This window comes from Varroa destructor, unplaced genomic scaffold (assembly GCF_002443255.2).
Source record: "Varroa destructor unplaced genomic scaffold, Vdes_3.0 BEIS01000001.1, whole genome shotgun sequence".
NCBI lineage: Eukaryota > Metazoa > Arthropoda > Arachnida > Mesostigmata > Varroidae > Varroa > Varroa destructor.
In genome coordinates, this window is record NW_019211454.1 from 68,116,618 (window position 1) to 68,142,090 (window position 25,473).

The 25,473-nt window shown below is 40.6% G+C and overlaps 3 protein-coding genes across 14 annotated transcripts in view; 2 read left to right on the plus strand and 1 right to left on the minus strand.

The window, feature by feature from the left end:
* LOC111252443 (Fanconi anemia group J protein-like) overlaps positions 1–2,174 on the minus strand; it is a 23,750-nt gene extending 21,576 nt beyond the window's left edge. For 2 of the 3 annotated variants that reach the window (XM_022810355.2, XM_086976573.1), the window contains exon 1: positions 2,036–2,174. Coding sequence is in view for 1 of the 3 variants with exons in the window: in XM_022810347.2 (XP_022666082.1) it covers positions 2,036–2,076 (41 nt within the window). In the remaining 2 variants the exon portion in view is untranslated. The remainder of the gene's footprint in view (positions 1–2,035) is intronic. The other variant, XM_022810347.2, reaches the window with a different exon arrangement.
* LOC111252484 (uncharacterized) overlaps positions 1–16,997 on the plus strand; it is an 18,145-nt gene extending 1,148 nt beyond the window's left edge. The window contains exons 1-4 of one of the 9 annotated variants that reach the window (XR_015318342.1): positions 2,333–2,503; positions 2,968–3,003; positions 4,861–6,218; positions 6,766–8,514. Coding sequence is in view for 1 of the 9 variants with exons in the window: in XM_086976580.1 (XP_086832706.1) it covers positions 6,912–6,977; positions 16,481–16,606 (192 nt within the window). In the remaining 8 variants the exon portion in view is untranslated. Of the gene's footprint in view, positions 1–1,839; positions 2,504–2,967; positions 6,219–6,758; positions 8,515–9,871; positions 11,714–16,480 lie in introns of those variants that run through there. The other 8 variants (XR_002674237.2, XR_015318346.1, XR_015318345.1 and 5 more) reach the window with 8 other exon arrangements.
* A 6,226-nt stretch (positions 16,998–23,223) lies between these two features.
* The window catches only part of kibra (WW and C2 domain containing protein kibra), a 35,240-nt gene continuing 32,990 nt past the window's right edge, over positions 23,224–25,473 (plus strand). The window contains exon 1 of one of the 2 annotated variants that reach the window (XM_022810397.2): positions 23,224–24,766. In XM_022810397.2, the coding sequence (XP_022666132.1) occupies positions 24,645–24,766 (122 nt within the window). In that variant the 5' untranslated portion in view covers positions 23,224–24,644. Of the gene's footprint in view, positions 24,767–24,800; positions 25,462–25,473 lie in introns of those variants that run through there. The other variant, XM_086976574.1, reaches the window with a different exon arrangement.

The window sequence follows — 25,473 nt, forward strand, 5'->3', positions numbered from 1 at the left end:
GAATTATCAGGAGAAGGTTCTAATCTAAATAAATGACAATTACAAGCGTAGTACAAACAATTCATTGTTTTTTGCAATAAGGAAGTATTCAAGCTAAGTTTGAAGGTAATACTTTCAGTAGCATTGTGGATCTATATAGGTTTGAAATTCAACGAGTACTCCATGACAACGTAAATAAATACAAAGGGATGGCGGTTCTGTAATCGTGTATGATTCTGTGTATTTTATCTACGTTTTTGACATGTGTTCATTCGTACAATATGTCGAAGCACTACAGACAAAATAAAAAATTGTAGTTTTCAGTTTTGTCCTGCTTCAAATGTGTTTTTGGAGGTCTAGTTTGGTACTAGAATATACTTGTATAATTACTGTGCATCAATTACATTTTTGACGTCACAGTTATTCGCAACTTACTTATATTCGCAAGTAGATAAAATTAATAAGGACCGTGTGGTTTGATAACATACTAAATAATGCTATATTTCCCTTTATACGTACTTATTTTCACTCTTAAATTACATTTTAGTCAACGTAGATTACTTAAAATTATCCGAATTAAAGCAGTCCGAATTGTTACTGTATGTATGTTGTTTGGATTAAAAAGATCGAAAATTTAATTTTTTGTGTGTACTTCCGAACTTTTGTTATCTTGGTATCCCATAAACGAACTACCATAAGGATCCACATGGCCACTACTCAAAAATCTCTGACTCTTAGGTTTGGTAAATGTTTGATGCACGGTCAACGCTACGCTAGAGTTATCAGTGGTCCTACGATATATTACATCCTAGAGTAGGGAGTTATCAGTGGTCCTACGATATATTACATCCTAGAGTAGGCTAAGTCTGTGATCAGTTCACTTTTTTAGAACTGTCTACACTCGTCCAAATTCACTGTATACGCCTGTGTTGGGTAAAAGAAGTAGGTCGTTTAAATTAGCTGGAAGAAATTATTATTTTTCCGATACACCTTTGGTCTCTACAGAGTGAATCAATCTAGTGATGTATAGATCTATTTCTATTAGATGCTTATATTAGGTAGTATTCCCGTATAATATATACACTGCGCTGTAATGTTAAGTTCTGAATATCTATATAAATGAATACGAAGTAATTACGAAACTATCATTTTAGTAAATGAATCAGTGTTGCTCGAAGTAAATTTTACCTTTTCAAGGTATTTATAAGAGCTGCATAATGTTGTGTGATAGAAAAAGTACAATCATCTAACATTTTTTTAGCTATTTTTCTACATACGACTTATGAAGTTTTCCTATAATGACTGCCTAGTTGCACGAGAAATTGTAAAATAATCCAAGATACGCAAAGATAACCCTTCGAATTTCTTTTAATCTAAATTTAGAATTTGTTATTATTATTATTATTATATTAAATCTTTATAATTAACGAATTTTTAAAAATCAATGATACCGTGATCATGAAAATATACAGATTTTTATAATTTTTAATCTTTTTTTTCAATAAACAATCTTTGTCCAACAATCCATTTATTTTATCGTAAAAGACAGCGTACTAATAAACAGGATTTTTACTTGAGCAGCGTTAAACACAGCTTTTTAAGGCCCTTAATCCATATCTTTCTTTTTTCCAACTCGACATCAAAGATGCGTAAGTTATGCACCAGCATTAGATTAGAACAATCTGTTTAGAATAATGCAGGTTCTTCCAAGAACTCTACGGCGAAGGGCTGCTCAAAGCGAATCCAATGTTTCCCCGTAGAAAATGCTTCATCTACTTACGGATCATACAAAAGATAATAAATGTAATTATACGTCCTATAGAAAGCACATAATTAAAAGTAACACAAATAATTTAACAGGCAGGACGTGATCGGGTCCTTTACCGCTTTCTTCATTTCATTAAATTCGCCTACTTCAACTACAAGCACTGAACGAAAAACGTGGCTCATCGGATGTTACTTCATTCGAAAGCATATCAGAATTGTTGACAAAGATCGTTAATGATTAGGAATAGCTTTCGAAGAGCCAAAGGAAATTTTTGAAGACTTTACTTACCAACCAGCGGAAAGGTTCCAAGGGCAAGCATCAATATTCATCTCATTAATGAAACTGATAATAATGAGAGAAGCATGGCAACGACCGATACTGGCGATAGGAGAACTGTGCGATGCCTCACAGGATAAATATGATGTTCAGTTTAATCAATCGACCGACAAAATATAGCCTTGCGAAGGTGGCAATAAGAGGTAAAAATGTGCCTGTGTGCAGCATCCGTCGAATCGTCTGTTTGTTTACACCGACGATGGATTTAGCGGTGACGCAATACGCGCCGTCGGTAGCAGCTAACCCCTGATGACACTACGACGTTCACGACCGTCGCTGCTGCTCCTGATGACGATGACCATTCTTTTGAAGAACACTGAGAAACTGAAGGGAAAAACAGCGGAGTACCACTACTCTGGGTCTCATCACCGTCGTCGTCGTCATCATCTATGCTATTACCAGTATCGTCAAAATGTTGAGGTGAGGGGACAGCGAACAAATTGCAGTCGGCCACCAAAGATAGTGAGATAACTCATTTCTTCTTCTTGCCAACAAATCCATATCTATCCACCATTTAAAGGGATCATATAGATATTCCGTTTGGTTTGATTTCATCATTTGACTATTGTGTTTTATCATAGTCGGCACGTTATTTCACGTGCCAGGCGTCTTTGCTGGGCGCAAGAAAAATCGCATTATCGAGATTGTCATCATCAACCACAAGAACGATATATGACTATATTTTGGCTCAGCTAGACGAGTTGTCAGTGACCATTCATAAACATCGTAACAACGATGGACTCATGGACTTTAACAATCGAAAATTGGCCACAGCGACCCCACTTACCTCTGTTTTTATAATTGTGTAATGGGAGCACAGCTACACCTGTCTAGCCATAAGTCATCTGTATATTCGTCACTCAGTACACTTAATTTTGTCTCAGTTACCGCAGTGTGAAACGACAGCGCATCATCCACAGGTTATTATCCGGAAGTCTCTGCTCGCCGTAAGATTGTGTACTGGATTAGGAAATGCGATTCATGAACCCGGATTAACAGGCGTCCCGATCGGATTTTGCAGTAACATGTGAAACCCTTAGATAATGTTGATCATATTATTATATGATGATTTTCTTAACTAATCTGTTAGTTGTTATTGTTATTTTCGAACATCTTGCAGAATAGACATTTTGCAGAATGTCTAAGAATAGCTTTTTAACCTTAATCAATATGGATTACAACACTTGACGACTAAATATGGTGCAAAAGAAGCGACTATCGATCAGCAAAAGTTCGCCACAATACGTTGCCGTCAAATCAAATTATTGCCCTTTTCCAGCGATTGGGCACACACCGCATTGAACGTCTGATGTAACTTCAACTCTGGGCTACAAACAACTGTTAACGCTGTGTCTGTTAACATCAAAAATCTCAAGCTACCCAATTTGACCTATGAGTTCTTGCGAATCGAGCTATTAACAAGTCACCTCTAAAAGTTTTCTAGCATTTGCTTGCGACGTAAATGATTTCTTAGCCGTTAGAAATGTCATTGAATAGGAAATAAACTGAATCCATGTAGCTGCTGTTTCTAATAATATGGAAAAGAAAAACATGTATGTATACATATATCTTTCTTTTTTGATGCAAGATGTACTACGCACACACACACACACACACACACACACCAAGTAGCGTCGATATGGTTGTTAACCGAATTATAAGAGCCTATAAGTGGAAAATTTTTTAAAAATTGCTAGTTTTTAAGGTGGGGCAAATGATTGTAATGCCATCACTTGGTCACCTCCTAGAATACGTCTTAGAATTAGAAGGTACATTGACTAAAGTGTGAAGCGGAATATTGGTGACCTGAGTAATACGAGAGGTTTGCCAATGTTTGTTCATCGTTCTAATAAGAGAGTCGCGGAAAACTTTACCGATAGCTCTAATCTAGGCACGCGAACTCGATATACCTATTCTGTTCATTACTGACTCGACGTTGGATTGAGTTTTTTCAATGCTGTCCTTTGCGCAAAAAGAAACATTTGTGTAAATAAGGAATTCTCGTAAACACAGCGCGTAGACGCGTTCATCGGCACGCCGTTGAATTCTATTGTGAATTAATAGGCGAAGTTAATTAGTTATCTGCATGTGCTATGTGATTAAATTTGTCAGTGCCGATTTTGTGATGACTATTTGTTTGCCTTGATAGACAGACCTCTGTACCATTTGACTTTTTCAACTTGTAATATAATTGCTTATCGATCGAAATTGGCCGGCCGGTCTTTGCGGCTTTTAACTAATCGTTGAATGTGTCCTGTGTCTATTTCTCTATTCCCAAACAACCGACCAGGCAATGAATGACGAAGTAATGTTCCGTGAACCTCATTCATTAAGAGAGCGTCCTTCACAAATTTGCCCTTACGATAGCATATTAAAGAAGAACAGTCAGTAAAGGCTTACTTGAACGGTTTTTGACGGATTTTGTAGCAGAAGGTTGGAAATAAACATTCTTTGCGTTGTAAGATGGTCAACGATTGATGACATCAAAATAATGTTTATGTTGGTAGTTTCGAAAATAGCTTTGAATATAATTATCACAGACATGCTTGGCGACTAGATCTCATAGGGACTACACTGTAAATCGATCCAAACAGATTCTAATCTGTCGTCGGTCGCGAGGCGGTTTCTGGATACGATTACGTGACGTCCCTCTAACAAAATGCTAGTCAGTGCGGATACTTCATTTAGTTTATTTGTCGATTTGCCTCTGCGTTTTTCAAATGCGCGCACGGGTCTATTTGTTTGCTGTACGGATGTTACTTGGTGTTGCCATGCAGAAATTCCCTCACGATCCACCATTTCTGAATGGTCATCCACTTTCAATGGTGCAGCTTGTTTCCGTGAGCTGTTATCGCCATCATTCAACTGGGACAGGGATGTCATGAACAGACTTCGGGATACTTCTACATAGTAGAGGCAGCGTATGCATCGAAGATCGTAACAGCGGCCCAAGCCAGCGGGGCCAGGCAAAGAGGTGTACCGATACACTTATCGATAGATCGAAGCCGCGAAAAGAATGGAAGGCATGCAGGCAGTCAGTCAGTCAGTCAGTCAGGCCTCAGAAAACGCTGAGGCATTGCGAAGGTACTGATCAACATTCTTTGCTAGCTCCTACAGCATGAGCAGCATCGAAGGACGGACTGCTGAACAGAAAACTTGAACAGAAAGAAGAAGGATATCCACAGTAGGAAAGAAGGAAAAACAAGGGGTCGGGCGACGGGAAACGAACAAGGAGATGAGTGGAACGAGTAAAGGGGAGGGCGCTAGAAGGCGTTTGAAGCAGGAATGACTAAGCGGGACTATGGGGAGATCACGCTGGCCGGACCAGACCTGACCAGTCCACGACGAAGCCAACAGCGAACACGGTGGTGTCGCTGGTAGCGTCGCTACTTGCTAGAAGCGTCATGAAATACCATGACGAAGAGAAAAGGAGGGACAAAATAATGACGAAGGCTACGAAATAAGAAAAGATCATGATCATCATCATTATCATCCTCATCATTACAATCATAATCGTCGAAAGCATCAGAAGTCGATGCAGAAACATCAAAAACGCCAAGAACAACACGGCGGGAGGGGAAGCCAGAAGGGACGAACAGTCGAAAGACCATCAGAGACACAGCGACAGCAGCGCCCGCAACGATGATGTTGAGAAGACAACTCGCTTAACGAAAATCGCCTCGAGCGGCGGCAGCACCAGCACCGCCAGTGGCAGCAGCGACGACGGCAAAGGAAGCGCCAGCAGCAGAAGAAGTTCGAACGGTTTGAGAATTCCGCGAATTCCTCGCCGTTCACGGCCCTCCAACATGCGACTTCTCATATAATGACTGGCAGTCGACGATCGGCAACGATCGAGACGATGATAAGCCTTCTTGAAAAGAAGATATTCTTCATCCAGTGGACATACAAAGAACCCCTGCCAGATCGAGCCATTCAGCCCCACTGGCGCGCTGCATCTGTTCCATGCGCCAGAGGCGACGGCGGTAGCAGCAGCAGACGACGACTTGGACAGACGGTAATAAATACAATACATCAGACTGGACTGGGTGACGTTTGAACAAAGCGACATTACGATAATATTGTTGGCGCGCGCAGCAAAATAACCAATCCGCAACCAACAGAATTAGATCGAAAAGTAAGCTTTCTGTGGTCTAAGTTTTCTTGTCTCGCTTACCTGCTCATGTAACGAGCATAACCTACTCAAATATAATATCTATAAACCGAAACGATTGTATCGAAATTTGCCATAAGTGACAGTAGGTGTAGAGATCTGTCGTGTTAGGTGGCTGAACCGTAACTTATAACTTATATAATAATCAGACTAATTTTGAGGCCAGAGATGTGTGTGAATAAGACCAGAAGATGACTGCGACTAATCTTTTAGGTAATCAAAATCTAGTGCTCATCAGCTTCTTAAGCTATGTTGGATTACAGTCAAGACAATGTGGCAAATACATAGAAATGGTGAAAGAAACGTATATATATATATATATATATATATATATATATATATATATATATATATACGCCTTCACGGTGCGGTTCCGACGTTTCTCAGCTGCAATCTTTGCTCGCACGTATATGTTCAATTTCAAATGTTGGCCTTTCTTAGAAGCCGTTGAAAAGATTCGACAAGATTAATGAATATTTCATAATTTGCCCATGTCTATGTGAGATTTCAGATTCGAATGAAATCCAATCTGCCGGCCACGCTCACTTCGTCGTAGATCGGTAAACTCCGATTAATATATTTGTCTGCTAATGCTAGGACAACATGTACACGGCCGTACGTCGATCGAAACGCCCTATCTGATATGGATTTACACAGATGTCCGGAACAAAAGCAACTTCGTGGACCAACGATTCTGAACCCGAAAATCTCGGTTACCGCAAGGTACAATTTAATGCATCACATCATTTAGCAATTTGCTCATTTTCGAAATGCGTGAGTCAGTCCCGGTGCGCTCATAATCTTTCTGCATTAACGATAATTTTAAATCAAACAAAACTGACCTTGCGTTGTGTATCTATTAACTGAAAGGACACGTTTGAAGGTATAACAATGGATAGTCTATAATCGCATAAAGTCCAGCAATCAGACCATCGATTCCTTAAACGTAACCCCTATGTAGGTCGTCAAACAAAATTGGATTACATCGAACGGTACTTAGAAAGACGTGTTATATACGCACACCTAGAATGCAAAAACAGCAATTGCAATCGTGGTGAAAGTAAGCAAATTTCACTATCCATTTCAATAGCAGGACTGATTTTGTCTAACGAGAGCAGGAAATGAACTAAAACAAAATTGAGAAGTAAAAATAGTTAGAAAGCTGAATAATTGATTAGTTAGTTGTGGATAAACATTGTATAGTTTACTGCTCGTTGTCGATTTTGAACATATATGTGTTGTTGGGCGTCAAAGAACTTCTCTAATAACCGGATTTTTGGGTTACAGTATAGAACGGGAAAGGCAGGCTAGAGACGTTCGGCGCGGTTATTAACTAAGAAATTGGGTCTAGAATGGCTAAAAGTGTAGAAAATATACGCATTTGTCGCCCTGCGTTCTGAACTTAGTCTTTGATTAACATAAATCCCAATGCATTACGCTCTAGGCTATTTCGTTTCTAAAACTGAATCTTATTCGGATCGTCTCGTCTAGCTCCCCAATACAATAGTTAGCTATTAAAATATCGCAGCAAAAATTTGAAGGATCGCCTATCAACAAAGTACTCTATTCGACGTCTACTGTTCATTTGCCTTTCCTTACGCGTCCATATATGATATCCAGGGTAAGGCCAAAAGTATTCGTATTGAACAAAAAGGTTGTATAGAGATGTTATTTTTGGGCTGAAAACATATTTGGATACGTCTCTACGACCTATGATACAGAAAATAGCATCACTTCCACGTCTCTATCTCTAGTAATTGGCGATAGCGCAACTGGTAGTTCGCGGTAACTCCCGTGGACAGCGTGGACTAGTCGCTGTAACCTTGAGGGCTGGTCCCAGACGGCAAAATTCGTTATAATTGAGCGCGATAAATTTCGCATGTTGATCTTCAGTCTTTTAGATTGCATCTTACTTTCGAATGCTTCCAAGTAGCCTTCTGTGACGTTCGACTGAATATTATATGACTTAAAGATTTGGGTAAGACGTTGAGCTTAATGGTGAAATATATTCGACCATTGTGTATCGAATATATTTCACCATTCGCAAAATTGATTTAATATATCTGCGTTCGTTGAGAAGAAAAGGGAGAATATCGTCGAACGTAGGCGGAAAGTAGAGGCTTAGTTATGCGTTTTTATGTAGATACATTCGCAATCAGAAGCTCCGCTAAAAATAGAAGCATTAAAGTTGTTGAAACTATTTTGCAAATGTGCTCACATGTAATAAATGTAGCACAGGAATAGATTGTCTATAAAAATCTGTTCGGTACGTTTTTCATTATTATTAAGGCATTATTACCTGTTCAGTCTACAGTAACGTTAAGAGTGACGCAAGAATTTCTCATTTTAATGAAAGCTGTTACGAGCGAAACAAACTATGCGTGGGCTATCGCGTTCTGTAATGCCATTTCTAGACGAATTGACATAGTCTTATCCGGTTTGTATAGTAATAATAATAATAACATCAGCAAAAGATTTAGTATAAAAGCTTAACAAGCAAGCCAACAGTTTACTTAGATGACTGCTATAGAAGAAACTCCATATTTTAAGCTTAAACTCACCTTTTCTTTGGATAAAGCGCGAAGTCAAGGTTCATATAGAATTAACGGTTATTTACTTAATCATTATAATGCCCAAAATAAAATACCATGTTGCGGACATCGAAAATTAGTTTCGCGGCTTTTTGCCATTGACACGATCTTTAAACCATCTTCAAAACACGGCTAAGGTTCTTGGGATACACGGGTTACATGAGCGCAAATCGGCCATGGTCAGTATTAATCCCGAACGAAGGATCGCAACCTAAGGACGTCCCAATCATAAAGTTACTTGGGATTAGAAAGCGAACATTTTTTTGCGTCAGTATTGTCAACCTACCATTACTCCATCTTTTATAATCCAGCTTATATTTATTTAAATTAGACGTACATATATCGTGTACGGTTAGCATCAGGTTATGGCCTGGTGCCTCCAGGATGTACCGGAGATGAGCTAGGAAATCTTCTCACTAACATGGAAGAGAACGGATAATGAAAACGAATAGATTCTATTCGTGAGTTCGGTATCCGGTTAGGAGCTCACGAAATGGATGAACAAAGTTTTACCTGGATTGTGTGCCGTAACCAACGATCTATTGGCCAACATTGGATCATATCGTTATATTAGAAATGCCGCGTTTACGGGTGGACGTACGTACACCTAGCTCTACATAGAGCATATTAGACACTGGCAGTTGCACCGCGCCATGGATCCCATGCGAATACACGTATTCATCGCCAACGCGTTGAAAAAAACAGAACCGAATTTCTTTGTTGTGAACAGGCATTTATTTGCTTTTGTTTGGGTAATCGGTTACCCATCTTTGCTGAATCCTTTTACCCACAAGTCACAACTGCTGTTCGATTCTTTTCTCGCTGCTGTTATCAATATTTATGTTCGCTACTGATCGTTGTACATCAGAACGGCAACAGTGTAACAGTTATTATACAACAAATGAATGGCTTGAAGTAAGTAAGTGTAACAAGATAGTGATTTTGCGCTATGGGCTGGCGTGGAATTAATATGTTGAGCATGTACAAGCTTCACGACAGAATCTTAAAAGCGGGTTTTTTTTTCAGATTAGCATGACCATGTTCAGCGATTCGAAATTATCTTCGACCATTAAATGAAGATGACACGTACTAGTATCAATGTCAGATTCTGTCACGTAAAAAAGGAATGCCTGCTGTAGCAGCGGCTACGAATTCCGTCCTCGGCGCTAACAGAGCAAAATATTTTGGATGTTGCGTAAAATTTTTGGTCAGTTCAGTAATGCTCTGGACAGGGTGGTACAGACCATAAATTCATTGAATGTATGCTATTGCCATTTTACAGTGGGCTCTATCGTTATCAGAGATGCAGAAACATCTTGGAAATAATCCTCGCAAAAAACAACTTTCTGACTCATGTATCCTAAAATCCCCTTTTCGTTATGATCTGCTGCGGAATATTTAATGCGTGATTTTTGCTTTGTGTCTTGAATCTTGGAAAATGATTTCGCTAGAAGTTTGATTTTCATCGTTTAGTTGCTCAACTTTACTTTGAAGGCAGACCTGTTGGCTTTTTTCTGCGTTTAGAATTTAGTTGCTCAATTTAGAACACTTAAGAGATGCATCCTTTGGTACCCGTCTAATCCATTTCGATCAGTTTACTTACCTGACCGTACGCAACCCATCGTCAAAGTTTTTTCGTTTTAGCTATACCGGATCAGTGAACTACGTGACTACTAGCAAATCTCCAGTTTCCGCTATCAGAAGTATTCCGATTTTAGAAGTTGTTGGTGCACTGTGTACGAAGATGCCAGCTAGTGTTTTATGACAGTAGCATGTGGAGCATTTTCTTTCAAATGATTGACATTTTAATTTACTTTAAACTTACACAAAAAATAGATCTTAATTTCGGTCTTTTCTAGATTAAGTAAACTGATTTTTCGAAGGAATTCGGCAAATTATGATTCTTCTACGTGTTAGTAACATCAACTAAGACAGACTTACTTATTTTCAATGAAAAATTACTGATTAACGATGTCTTGACGGAACTATAAACGGGAGACTCTTTGCACGTATACTAATTTCCCTCATGGTATCCAGACTAACCCTTTAAAAGGCAAAAAGAAATGTCCTAACTTATTTTAACAACGGAAGTTCATTTCATTTGTCCAAGTCAAAGTACATGCTGAGATGTATAGACGCGTTCAGTGTCTTTGATCGTTTTCCACGCTTACGTTACGTCAAAGGTGAATAGGAGAACTAGTGCTGAGCAATTCGGGATGACACAGCCTCTACAAGTGATTTAAATAACAATTAACATGAAAAATCCGATGGAAACTTACACTCGTTTACCCCATCAATTGTCAAACGATATCTACTTATTGCAACAACTGATTTTTATCAGCCGGTGGGTTAGCTGAGAACATCGGAACATAGACGATCCAGAAAACAATTGTGATTAAAAAATCTGCGTTTGGTTTTCAACATTTGATATTTCGGCTGGCAGCTACCTTCATTATTTTACTATTATGTTATCACCACTTGATAGCAGCAATCATCATAAGAGGCTTCGCAAACATATTTACTCAGATTTTTCGCAGAGATGCGTCTCATACAAACTTCACGCAGCACGTATACGTGCAGCTGTTAGTTCTGACGTTTTTATCTCTTCTAATTTCTTGGGTGTGTAATACGTTATTATTATCATAATCAGTTTTTAAATCTTATTACTACGAAATTCTCATTAAGTACATTAAACTAAAGCAGTGTTATGGAATCCCGTGTACGCATCGACCGAATTATTTAATGCCATGGATGTACGCTATTTAGAGTTAGTTTAATTAAACTGGAAAACTTTTTTAATTTCTTAATATTTAACATATACATTTCTGCATGTAATATAATAATTCCGGAACTGCATGTAATATTTTACTTCAGTGAACTTGTTTCACAACTTGAAGTTACATAGTTCAAATGGTCTCATATATAATTTCATTCACATGATCTTCATATGTAGGCATTAAGTGAGGCACTAAGGGTACGCGAAAAACAAAACGTAAAAGAACTAAACTTGCTACATACCGCTATTTCAAGCAAACTGTTATGACATGCTGGTTTGATAAGAAACTTGAACAATCTCCGTTACTATAAACATTTTTCATCACCATCCGACGATTTCAATCAAAGGATTTTCCTATTAAGCAAATTTAAAGTCAATCTTTACACAAAACGCGTTTTTATAATCGGTAGCGTATTTAGATCAACTGAATAGGTTTAATGAAAAATATTACTGAGTTAAAGATCTTCATACTGCCCGAGGTCATCCATCTTTTTAAGGCCAGCGAGGTGGGGTTTATCCTGTCCGATGGCTCAGGTGATTCCGACCGCATTTGTTTCTCCTCGGAACACATGGCTTGGCTTATAAAAAACGTTATTGGCTGTTCCATATGCCCTTGGTTCGTTTCCTTCAATGATTAGAACAATATAAATAAATAAGCTAACCAATTAAAAATGGTAGCTTTTCTTTCTGCCTGCGTAAAATAGTTTAGTCCTAACGTGGATATCTGCAAGCTTCCTGTCTAAAACTTTCCTCTTCTTTTGAACAGTATGCAGCTTTAAATTTGGTTTGTAAGAGCGATTATCGCCTTCCGAGGACAAGCCTATATCTACCACTAGGGATGTGTTTTTCAGTTTCATTAATTTATTATCGATGAATTAACGGACAGGCAAATACATATGAAGTCAAACAGTACGAGTTTGTAGGTAGTTTTTAATCTCTCAAGATAACTATTGCCTTCTATCAAATGACACTGTTGTTTCTGGCGCGCCTATAAGAACGCGTATCTCAAAGTTTGTCCTCTACAATCAGCACCTATTTAATATTGCCTTTGTATTTTTGCCTATATAACACTATAATTTCTTCACCTTATTTTTGAATCATCTCGGCTAAAAGAGTTACTATATGCTTCGAAAATTGAAGGAGACGGACGTGTGCAATGAAAAATGCAAAGCTATAGGTTACAACCTCCCCTAGCCTCCATGGAAATTTCCATAGATAAAATATACTATACCATATAATTACATATGTCAGAATAATACTAATAACGCTAATAATAATATTATGTTGTTGATGATAAGTACTTAGTTTAATAGAATGAATTTGATGAAACAAGATGACGACACGAAGAGTCTCGACCGGCCCATATCCTCATTATTGTTAGAATGCACCACGCTACAATCGTTCACGATTGTTTCGTCGGTGAATACGACGAAAGGCAATAGAAAGTGAATTCCGCGACACAAAACGGCTGACCTAATAAATGAGCAGGTAAGCAAAAGCCCTGGGACATCTCGCATGACTTAACAAGCGCAGCGTTCATAAAATCACGAACTATTATAAGATCGTTGTCTGATAAAAACCATTTCGCTGGCTACGGGCTTGTGTTAAACATAATGTATAAGTTGAAGTCACCAATTTCTTAAATAGCACATTTGCAAAGAAAGTGTGACTTGAGCAGTTATAAAAAAGTGCGCACATTATTTTCAAAGAAAGGTGAAACTAGCTAATTAATCGGAGCAGACGACGCTTATAAGGTACAACTGTAGGAGCACAATCCATATTGCATCCAACTTAAAAGACAACGAAATCATCTTCATCGGGGAGCAGTAAACAAGGAGAACTTAGAAACCATTATTCTACTTGCGTAAACTATGCGGTTTTAGTTCATGGTAAAGCCTATGAGCCAAAAAGGTCTTTGGGTTGAACTAGTTCGGTTTTGAGCATGTTTTTTCTTACTGTTCGTATTACTTCCGGTGCGGCTCAGAGTAAATGGTTTATAGCAAAAAAAAAAAGTATAATTATATAAGTAATTACCAACTAAACCTACCTCGTTTGGCCACAACGATTTGATTTTCCTGTAGCATATTCCCAACTATTGCGACAGCATCTATTGTATTCACTTTTTGTCACCAGGATCAGTTTTATGAAATCTTTTGAGTATGAGCACCAAAGGAGTAAAAAAGTATACGCGTGTTACACTAAAACATTCAGTTGACACCCATTTCAGATAGGCATTATTTTATTTTATATAGGCATTATAGGCATTATTTTTTTTATTTGCTTGTTCAGTCCGGTTTCGGTTATTGATTCACATGATCCGACTCATCGATTATTTCATCGAATAAATTTACCGTGAGTGACTTGCCAATAAATGTCTTCACAATTTATATTCATCAATAGCTAATGTTAATTGCGGCGTTAAGGTGGCGTTCCAAGAGCAAGACGCCAAAGAAGCGCTATACAACTGACACTCTGTCAGGCTACCGGCAGAGTGAACACCGTATATAGGAGAAAATTGTTGTCCGGAAGGAAGCGTTGTTGTTTAAAAACGTACCAATAGCCTGCTCCAAACACAATTTTCAGTACGTGTGACATTAAGACAGAGATACGTAGGTACTGTCGCACGACTCGCCTTTGGGGCTACTACTGATACCTTGCCAGATGTGCAATCCCTTTCAACCACATGGTCGGCCAGCCACCGTCGAAGAATCTACGCCCCTCCAGCCTGCCGCATATTCTCCAAAAGGCAGAGAGGTCCATTCCTTCATCTCATTATCAAGTATCCTTTGTTGCAACGTAATAGCTTCTTCGACACGAAGCTTCATCTACGTACTGTGCTACAAGTTTGTTATTAGTGCATAACAAAACTGTTATTGCTCAAACTAGAACAATCATAATACACCTGGTGTTAATAGTATTCTCTTTCTGACACACAAGACAGAGAAGTTCCTGCGTTTGCATCGTACAAATGAAAGTTAGTATACGACTAGAAGTTGCGAAATAAAATAGAGATAAAAGTGTCCTGCAGTTTATGTTCGTTTTACCAGACGTTACAACATCCATAGAGTTGCTCAAAAAAGGTAAGTTTTTATATCGTATGGTGTTTTGGCTGAGGTTATGCGCAAAACATTTATCTATTAGAATTTCACTCCGTTTCAAAAACCGGTCACCCTATTAGGAACATTAGCTATTAGTTTTGATTAAAAACTATTATTATGGTGCTTGGTACCAGTCGACCGAGCCAGCCAAAATATAATGAATAAAGATTTACGATTAACGAGAGATGCACTTATCGTTATTATAGTATATATATTTTTGCATCCGTTTCAATATATATTCTATAAGGTAAGGCAATTTGAGACAAAAGATCAGCTCCTCATTCTGCGCTATTTAGCTCAACAGGAATCGACAAGATAAGACATACAGATAAGCTCTTATCGAAGGAATTTTTGCCGGATTTTAAAATATTTTCTATTTTTCTTTTTTTTTTTTGTTTATCTATATATTTAGAGAATGCGCGAAAAACAAGAAGGGCTAGCAACGAGTTATTTCTGTCTTATTTAGTCTAGAATAGTGTTACGTGGAGTAATAACATGTTGTGTATGCATACAAAAGTATGAATAGAACCTACATGCTTATAATATGCTGCGAAATCGTTGGAATAGAGCAAAGTTGAAAAATAGGATCAACGAATACTTGGAGACAATATAGTAATGACTTAGAATTAAGCCTTGTGTCAATAGCTAACCTTTCTTCCTATAGCCATGATTGACTTTTCAAGTAGCATTTTGCTTAAACCAAATGCCACGACATAGCGGTGTATAGCGGAGCGTACGTTTCAATAATTATCAATATGTCTTCAGCGTTTGTTAATTCCTTTCAAACGTATGTACTGATTGAATCACACTGTCCTACCCCTTCTTCTGGTCCTATCGACATCATTTTAAGAAAGAAGTAGATATTCTTACGCGGTAACCGTAAACTATTTAAGTAAACATTGGGGCGTTCAGTATGAAACTTTTTCTACCTTTTTTTTTTTACACTTTTTAACCTCGTATCCTGCCGAAACTTATATTCGTAAACTACTCGAATTTTCTAATTTTCCATGACACACTCGCCTGTTAAAAGCCTGGAGGATGATATCAAAGTACACGATCTCAGATTTCTAAGAATACAGATGCATCTCAAAACAAAAAAAAAAAAAATGACGCGAAATGTCGCATCGTTATTAAATGGCGCCGTCTTGAAATATGAGATTAACGTTTCTTACTGAATGATGTGAACTTGTAGGAAGCAAGGCGGCCATAGCTGCCCTGTTAGCGTGAGCAAAGAAAGTGAGACCAAAAAGATACATGAGAGTCGACAAAGATGAATCCGACGCTCCAAATTGTTTCGCATTTTACTCGACACATCCATCGGCCTATCGCAGAGATCAACTGGCCTCTCGATTGCTCGCGGGGAGACCTAGAGAGAAGCATATTGTGCCCGGTTGGGTCCTGTATCGGTCGGAGAAGAATGCATCACGACAGTAGCGGCTTGAAGTTCCAATATTCTCAGTTCCTCTTAAGTAGGCTTTGCAAAAGCGATGAAGCCCATCTGGTCCGCGAGATACCCGGAAGGACGTGCCGTGAACGCTATCAACATCACTAACATCATCATTAGCTACAAGAATCGTACCTCTAATTACAACAAAAACGACAGCATATGCAGTTGATCATACTGTCCTTCTTCTGTATTAATTTCTCTCTCTTCTCTCTTAAGCACCATTTTCGTCGTTCTAAGTCGTCTGCTCACCCTTTTTTTTTTCGCTAGTGTATTCAGTCCATATTTCATCGATTGTTTCAACGATTCGTTCGCAGGCGTCATTGAACAATGTGCGAGCATTACGGAATCTTACTATTAGTTTGAGGGCAAGGGAAGACAGCGAGATGTGCCAGGAGCTTCAGGGAAACTACTGGAGGCAAATTTCGACACGGGCGTTTTAACGTGGCCCTCCTACAGACTTTGACACATGCACACGTAGCCCAACGTTTCCTTAAGCAATAAGTGACGATAGATAGCCTAATTACGATAACCGGTCTTGTTGACACTCCATCGAACAAAGATATCAGCTTACTTCATTAAACTGATTCCAATATCTGCCAAATAACGAGCACAAATGTTTTCAAATGTTTTTCATTATTTCATATAACACATCTAGCCTGCGGTAAGCACGTCGATTATATTTTTTGCATCTGAATGTTATGATAGGAGTCTAAATCCTTTTGTGAAAATCCGTGTCCTTGAAGATCGCTGATGCTGTAACCTGCAGTGAGCGTGCAGTGTTGTTAAGCGCATTGGAACTAAGAGAGTTGACAATAAAGCGTATATGCTTCAGTTACTATGTGATGCATCCAAACAAGGCATAATTCGTATAGGGAAATTCATCATTTCATGGTTTTGAGAATAGTTTTTAGGTAGCCGCGGCATAGATATTACTCATCATAGAAAGAAACAATTCGTGTACAGAATGCCACTTCATCATCTAGAAAGACTTCCATCGCTATAGAGAAAATTCACCAGCATAAATTACTGCTCAAGTTACTTGTTATCAAGCACGTATTACAAAAATAGCAAAGGACTCATATTTATGGCACGCGTAAGGATAACGTCTAGCTGGGTCCTATAGGAAAGAGTGAATGGAGCTCGTATATGTAGATATTTGTGGGTCGACATAATATCGATAATCCCACAATGGATTCCGGTAACTTTCAAAAAGCCGGATTGTGCCCCAAAGCACATTTTTTATTTTTCGAATTCAGAAAAAAGTATGCAGAGAACGTATATAATGCGCACCGCGCAGTTCATAGTTCAGCGGTAGGCCGTCTGATTGTTTCATTGAAACGTCTTATGGCATAACGTTTGGTCATAACGCCACAACCAGTGTGGAGCCAAATGAGTCGTGCCAGGTGCGTCGAGTGGCAATAGACACTCTATGCCTGGGGCAGATCCATAGGAGTGTAGCGACGCTATATGTGTGTGTAAGTCGTCACGATCCTTAGTCAAGCAGTATTAGATATTGCGGTGTATATAATCAAGCAATTGATCGCACAATATTAGATCAATGTATGAGGCCGATACGGTTGAGATATATCGAAATCACGTTATGATCTTAATTTTTGAAGCAAGATTTTATCGGTGGTTATTTAGGAAAAATCTGAATTGTTCAGAAGTAGATCACTCAGTGTCATGAACTTTATCGAGCGTTCCTACGAAATACATCAACGTTTATACAACGGGGCTAATTGGGCGAACTCACGGTGGGAACCCGGAACTGACCGAGCCGGGCAAACAATCATTTGTGAGGGTGATAATTCGGTATTCCGTCGGTACCTTTACTCACAACCTGCATATTGACAAGTGTCCTGTGTGGTAAAGTGATTCTGCGTTTAGCAGAGCATTTACCGCGATACAAAATGAAATCAACGATCTGATACTGATGTGTCATGCCTCCAAGTAAGTTATACTAATTAGGGCAGCTATTAATCGGCTGCAAATATAGAATCTTATCGTTCTAAATCTTATGATAACATTGGATTTGCCCGGTGTCAATTTTTATCTGACCGCTAGATTTAATCATAAAGGGACCGAACAGATCGTACGTAGTATAAAAGGATGTCAATGTCGCTGAATTTCATAAAGGACTCATATCTTCAAAAATCATTTTCGTGATAAACTCTTGTCGTTTAGAAGCATATTACAGCAAATATTGTAAAACGAATATGTGCTTTTTAATCAACTGGACAAAAATGAGTAATTATGATTTTGCGGCATGCTGCTGGACGTCGTTTTGCTTCATGATAAACGCCATAACATTTTCATAATTGTATAAGATTCTATACGTTTACGGCAATCATCTTCTAGTTTGTGGTGCGGATTCAAGTTTACTAGGTCGTAAATTATCAAAGTTGTTTTTGAACGGTTATTTGTTAGAAGCCTTCACACATTTCGCAGGGGGCAGAACGGCCTGCTTTGCTTCGTCTTGGCCACTGTCCCAATTAAGGCCTACACATACATGGTGGACGCATTCAGTGTTCGACAATTAGGAGACACACCTGGCTACGTGCCCTTTTCCTGCCTCGAGTATAGATAGCGCTCTTCTCTTCCGCCTAGTCAACAGAACCCTTCGAGAAACGATCAGAAAGAACGTGATCGTCGCCGCTGAACACTGTAACACCAGGCGTTTGCGGACGGCGACAATATCAAACCTGAAATACTGAACCTTTTTTTTTTTTACTACGCGTAACTATAAGTTGCGCCATCTGCCAAGCAGACCACGCTCAGTACAGGGTAGTTGTGTTTGACACTATCTTATAAAATCAGCAAGCTCTTTGAAGTGCACACACGAGCTAAGAGTAATAACTGCCAATTGACATTTGCTTTCTTTTTTATAAAGTATCGTATCGAAAGATTTGCCTATAAGTCTATCTGAATAATAAATATCGCATATTTGGCTTGCAGCTGTACAGAGTTAGCCTTCTGACGGAGTCAGCTTAGTCTGCATTCCATTAGCGTGTGGCGGTGCGGCCCGACCGCTTTCTATGACTCACGTTGTTGTTATTCATTGAACTCGGCACCTTTCCGCTGGCCGATTTGAGCTCGCTAACGAATGTCCCAGTTACGTGCGCTACATGCCATTGTCTAAGTCTATTATCGGTAAAAGCCTTGCTTAGTACTACTCCGGCACCCAATCAACCTCTATGTTCAAGGCTATAAATATATTTGCGTTACGCATCTCTATCTCTTTCTCATAAACGCTGCTGCATACGACTGCTCGCCACGCCAAGCTAAACCCGTCGAGTAACCGAAACAGCATCGGCCCATCATTTCAGCTGTCCTACGAAAGAAAATATCCCCTTTTGATTTCCGCTGCATCTGCATGCTTGCATCCGTGGCACCTAACCATATAAATATCTAGCAAACTGTTAAAATAGTCAACATTCCAACAATCGCTTCAAAACATTCCTAACAGAATTGATTTTCACTCAGGCTACATACTAATCCAATTCTTTGGTGGCTTAACGCTTTTCCCTCGTGCGTCTATTTCCTACTCCTACTCACGGATGCAATCTTGGAGAGCAGTACACTGAAAGTCTACGGCGTTTCGACAATAACGACGGACGCCTCCGGCTCTGCGCATCGACATGCCCTCCTTAGCAATTCAGTGCAATAAAATAGTGAAAGCAGTATCAATATGCAAGTACGTTAAACTAGAGTGGCATTTTAACAGGAACCTAAGTATATATATATATATATATATATATATATATATAATCTAGCATACATTCGAACCTAGCAACACTCGTCACTGGCAGAGGGACTATATTGCGATGGCCGTAAAAGTCAAGTACAAGCGTGGCATTACTTTTGATTTTTTTTTTTTTATTTACCGTGCAAGCTGTCGTTGTTTCGAATGAGTATGCTAATCAATAAATTCGTGCGAACTAAAGCAGCTAGAGTGTCTGTGTTAGTTTGGAAACAGCAAATCACACGATGCGGACCACACAACTTTCTTGCGAGAGTGGCCAAGTCTTATTTAACCTTTACTGACTTAACTGTAACATCTTTCTCAGATGTTACAAAATCACTGAATAGTATCGTATGCCTTTCTTAGACTCTTTTGCTTCACTTCACAAGAACAGCTCATTCAATCAACCAGGACCTTCATTTTAAAACGATAATGAGCGAGCTCTTCCCTCGGACTGCATGGCTCTTTACTGAAATACGTAGAACGAAAAGCAACGGTAGCGCGTAGATGTTCGGACGCATTGCGTTTTCTTAATCATATTACTTAAAATTTTTCAGTTACGCCGAAATCCTAACGAGCAGAACGTTGTACGTAATACATGAAGTTTCAAAGTCTCTTCATTCTCACTTTCGTGCCATCTGCGTTTTTTGTCGGATTGGAACAGTTCTCGGGCCATTGCGAGCCGAGCGTTGGAATCTTTATTTGCAACTCTTCATAACTTGATTATTTCATTTCTAATTATTTCAAGGGGCCCGACTTGACATCAAAAATCCATAGCTCGTATAATCACTTTTTATACAAACACCGGAAGTTGAGACGTCGATGTGAATTATAGCCAACCAACCAACAAGGCAGGTATTGACACAAATCGTTGTTGTTCAACTTGTTGCTCATCTAAATTCACATATACATGTGACAGGCATTGTTAAGTATAAATAGACGGCCCTTGAGAAACTTTATCGGGTCCGTTACCGGTTCTCCGCAAAGATATCCCGTCATGGTGCAATAGTAACACGTTCGTTAGGCTCTAATCTCAGCGTAGACACACTTTAATCTTTCAGTAAAAATTCGCTAACGATTATAGCAGTGCTTTTTTTCTGAGCGGTTCTTCTTGATTGTTCGTGCTAAGTCTGCCTCGTTGCCAGATCCTTGTAGCAGCGCTAAAGCAGTTGTTGCAACACATTTCACAGAAAGGACAGCTGAGCGTCAACTGTGAACAAAGTCTAAATATTGTGCAAAGTAAAAGTATATAAAACAACTTTAAACGCTTTCGTATTGAACTCTAGGGCAAAACAAGTCTCCTTTACGATGATGGTAGCCACACATTCCCAAATGTATGGTAATAACTCAAAGGGCCTGTAGTGCCCGAAAAAATTCATTTTTTGAGGAGCTGAGACCTTAAAAGCTATTGCCTCTGTGTGTTGCTAAAAGAAACTATTTCCTTCCTAAAAAGGCAGAACAGAAATCTTAGCCAGGCTTTGCGACAAAACCGGCCTGAGTTCAGGCTTGTTTTTCCAAGACTACTTGATTTCGAAGTTGAACGCCATATGAACCAACATTTATTTACCTTGGAATACAAAATGTTTACGCTTTTCCTCCGTTTACTTGTAATACATCGACGTCTCCGTTATTTCGGGATGGTTTTCACAGAAATTTATAAGGCTTTCAAATAAAGAGTTTCCCAATAGTTGCAATCGACGCGCGTACCTTCGGGGTTATTTGATTGTCGGTTTTGTTGTTTATCACCAAGTAGTTTCAGACGTTCTACCAGACTCATGGCAATCAACGAAGAGTCATTCCTTCAACCACTGAACATCAGCATCTCTTCGAAACGTTCGTCTGCGGCGGCGGCGGCGGCAGCGGTGGCGGCTACCACGGCTCTACTAGCGCCGCGGCTCGTAATCGCCTTTTCCACGTTCCCTCGTCTTTGCGGTTGCCTTACAAATAGGCCGAACAAACGCCAACAAAGAAGGACCGTTTTGTCTAAAGAGGGAGGGAAGGAGGAGTAGGGAGCTCTCAAATGTCTATTGCTGCCGCCGCTGAGAGTTAAAAATCATCTCGTATACCCCGTTAGAGAGAAGCTGGTTCATGCGATAATGACGAACCGTCTGCAGACGATTTTCTCTGAAGTGCCTTTAGGTCTGTTGCTCACAGCCTTCTAGTTAGAAATGTTACTAGTTCTACGGATTGGACACAAAGCCTGCTCTCCGCAGAGCTCGTACACTGTATTTACGAGTCCGCTTGAAGGTATTTCGATGACAGTTACTGCAATGTGACTGCTGTCAGTTTACGCTTCCAATAGACTAGGATCAAATGGCAAGTTTATCATCGAACGACTAGATCAGAGGCTGTGTTGAGCTCTAGACAGACATGTATATTTTTGTAGCCCTTCTACGGAATCAGCGTGTGCTTCTGAGAAGTTTAGGATGGGAGTCCGTCATCAAAAGGTCGCGGTTCCAAAGAGCATCTAGCAGCAGCGCCAACGGCAACAATAGGAGAACTTGAAGACTAACGCCAGTCTAATTCTACAACGAATTTGAGCGGTACAATCAGTGGCAGCATTATTATTGCCTGCGATACTTTAATTTTATCCAAAAAGCTAACAAGAAAACGACGCCGTTGAGGTCGATAATTCGTATCTGTTTAGGCGCGTTGCCATACTAACCAAAACTAGCGAGCATGCTGGCACACTCGTTCAAATCCCAGCTTTGGCAAATATTACTAGCTAAAATGAAAGATGAACGATTGAGGAAATGTCGGGAATTTAGAAAACCAAAAAAAAAAAAAGAAAAGTATCATCAAGGCTAGCGGCTGCCTGTATGGCCGCCATGCCGATTCCTAGGTGTGACGGAGAATGATAATCATCCAGCAGATCCAAGTTAGAATTTCAGAGGGGCAAGTTGTCGATAAGCGAGATCTTGTTCACAGGACAATAACCTAATCGTGTTAAATAAAGGAAAAATGGAAACAACAAAAGGCTAAGAAGCGATCGCCTGCGACGGCTGTGCTGCTTGCTACTATTAATCAGTAAGAGCTGCCTGCCAATGCTGTGGCATTCGCTCTGCGAGCGACTGCTTCTGTGATTGTCGCCATCATTATCACCGTCGTCGTCAGGGAATACAGCAAAGGGAAAGGATAGTTCTGCTGATGAAGACGACGATTACTTGAGAATCTCCTCCCCTTTGGTATGCAGTCGTTGCTGCTGCAAACAGTCGAAGGAAGCAGAGCGAATGCTGACGGCTGCTTCTAGCTAGCAGCTATCTGGCTCTCACGTTGCTCACCAGCGGCCCTCGCGTCGCACGGCTGTCTCCGAATAGAGAAAGAAGGATATCAGGGAATCCGGCTCAGCGCGCTCTGGTATCTCGCTCGCATGTGAGCCCGCTGTCTTCCATGTCGTATGGTGCGGTGTGCGTTTTTGCTGCGGCAGTGAGCGCTGGTCTGATAGTGACGTCACGACAAAGGAATGCAAGATGGCGCTCCTGCTTCTGCTGTGGCTGTCGTTTGCTACCAGCAGTCGCAGCAGTTGAGTCGAGCTGGTTGCTGCTGCTGCTGCTTAGCTGTCTCTTTGTCTGCCTGGCTGTGTTGTACTGGCGATAGTGGATGTATCGCAGCAGCAGCAACACTAGTAGCAGCGGGCTGTGGATGGTGATGGTGGTGCTGCTGATGCGGCTGCTGCTGCTACTGCTGCTGCCGCCCTCGTCTGCCTAGTTGGCTGGCATAGTGACGGCGACTGTTGCTGCTGCTGCTGTTGTTAGACAGCGGTTGTAGTGGTGATTGTGTTCTTGTTCGAGCTGGTCGTATAGCCGCAGTAGAGCTAGAAGCAGAGTCGTTGCTTCGCCCGCTTGTCGCCGGCTGTGTCGGTTCTACCAGCCGTCAGCCGTCGTGGAGCACACAGCGGGCGGAGGAGTTCAGTGCGAGTTAGTTAAGAGTTTGCAGCTGCTCTCATAACGATTTGGTGGATATCAAAACAGCGACCGCGACGGAAATCGCGGCGCTCGCAACGGCGGTGGCGGCGGCGGCGGCGGCGGCGCCAGTCGAGGCAGCAGAGAGTGTCCCCTTTCATAGAGTGTTCATCCGACTGTTGTAACTGTGTCTCTTCACAGCGTTATTAGTAGTTCTACATCAGCAGCTACTCATTGGATTAAGGTTCATTGATGGTTGTGCAATCCTTGTCGCCTACTCGGTCGAGTTCTCGTCAACAAACGCAAAGTACGAGAATAAGGAAAACAGCTGCCGAAGCAGCAGCTGCATTGTAATGACTGCCTGCCTCGCCACGGACAACCGCGATAGCCGCAGCGGCAGGCAAAGGAACAACGGGCTGCGTGTGCAAAAGAAATCACGAAATAATAATAGCAGCCATCAATATTTCGTGAAGAAGGAAACTGCTTTCCTCTTGGCTTCGGCGTTCGGAATCGCAGAGGCCGTCGTATAGTACTGCTACTTATTCCCAAGCTATCGCAGCACAAGCGACTGCGTGTGCGGCCTGGCCTATGCGACCAACCGATATAGACGGAAAAATAGTTCATCAAAGTCAGTGTCGGTGCAAACGCACTATTAAAAGGAATCGGCCTCTTCTGCTATTGCTTCAGAGTTATTAGTGCGTGTTTGTGCGTGTTGTGTAGGGGCTCTGCTAAGACAATTGGAGTTACTGTTGTTGTTGTAGTGACGGCGACGCGGTGGGAGCGTATGGCCCCGCGGCGGCCGCAGACGTATTGAAACGTGAGCAGTGAAGTGCGATGCCGAAGCGGCGCAGCCTACCCCTGCCAAATGGCTGGGAAGTTGGCCGGGATCTTGACGGCAGAACCTATTTCATCGACCATGTCAACCGGCAAACCACATGGGTCGATCCGCGAGACCGGTACGAGTATTTTGGATAATGCGTTGCGAACGCGTTGGGTTCTAACCAATGCGTTCAGTTAACCTTCATGGTCAATCGCCGTTCAATAGATAGTTATATAGTTCAACATCGACTAGAGGAAGAGTTCTTCGTCGGGAGAAAATGCGCCAGTGCCATGCAAATGGGCCACGTTAAAACCGACAGGCTGAAATATTAGGATCTAGGATATTTAGAACGCCTAAATATCTACCTAAATAATGGAGAATCATTGTAATAGTAATAGTAATAATCTTAGTCTCGATATAGTGCCCTCGCCTCCCCCCTTACCCAACATCCCCAACCAACCTCTATCACCGAAAGCTCAGAGGATACTGCGTCGTGGTACAATTAATGCACATACGGCGGCTTAACGTGTGCTCGTCTAACACAGTTTTAGAGGCTATCCAGATCTAAATATATCGTTTGGTCTGCTACGCTAATGTGGTTAGGAATGAAGAAAGAAACTCGTGTGCGCTGTGTTAGATGGGCCTCGTTCGGACGCCAGCAGGAGAGAGACATCAGGAGTTAGTGTGATCAGTGCCCATTTGGATACTACTTGGTTACAGGTTCAATTGAAATTTGCAACTGCGATGCGGGGTGGGCCTGTCTTCGTGATAGGCCCGGCACCTAATCCTGATTTTCCTTCGCAATGCCTAGACTGTTTAGTCGGCAAACCGGTAATGTACTTT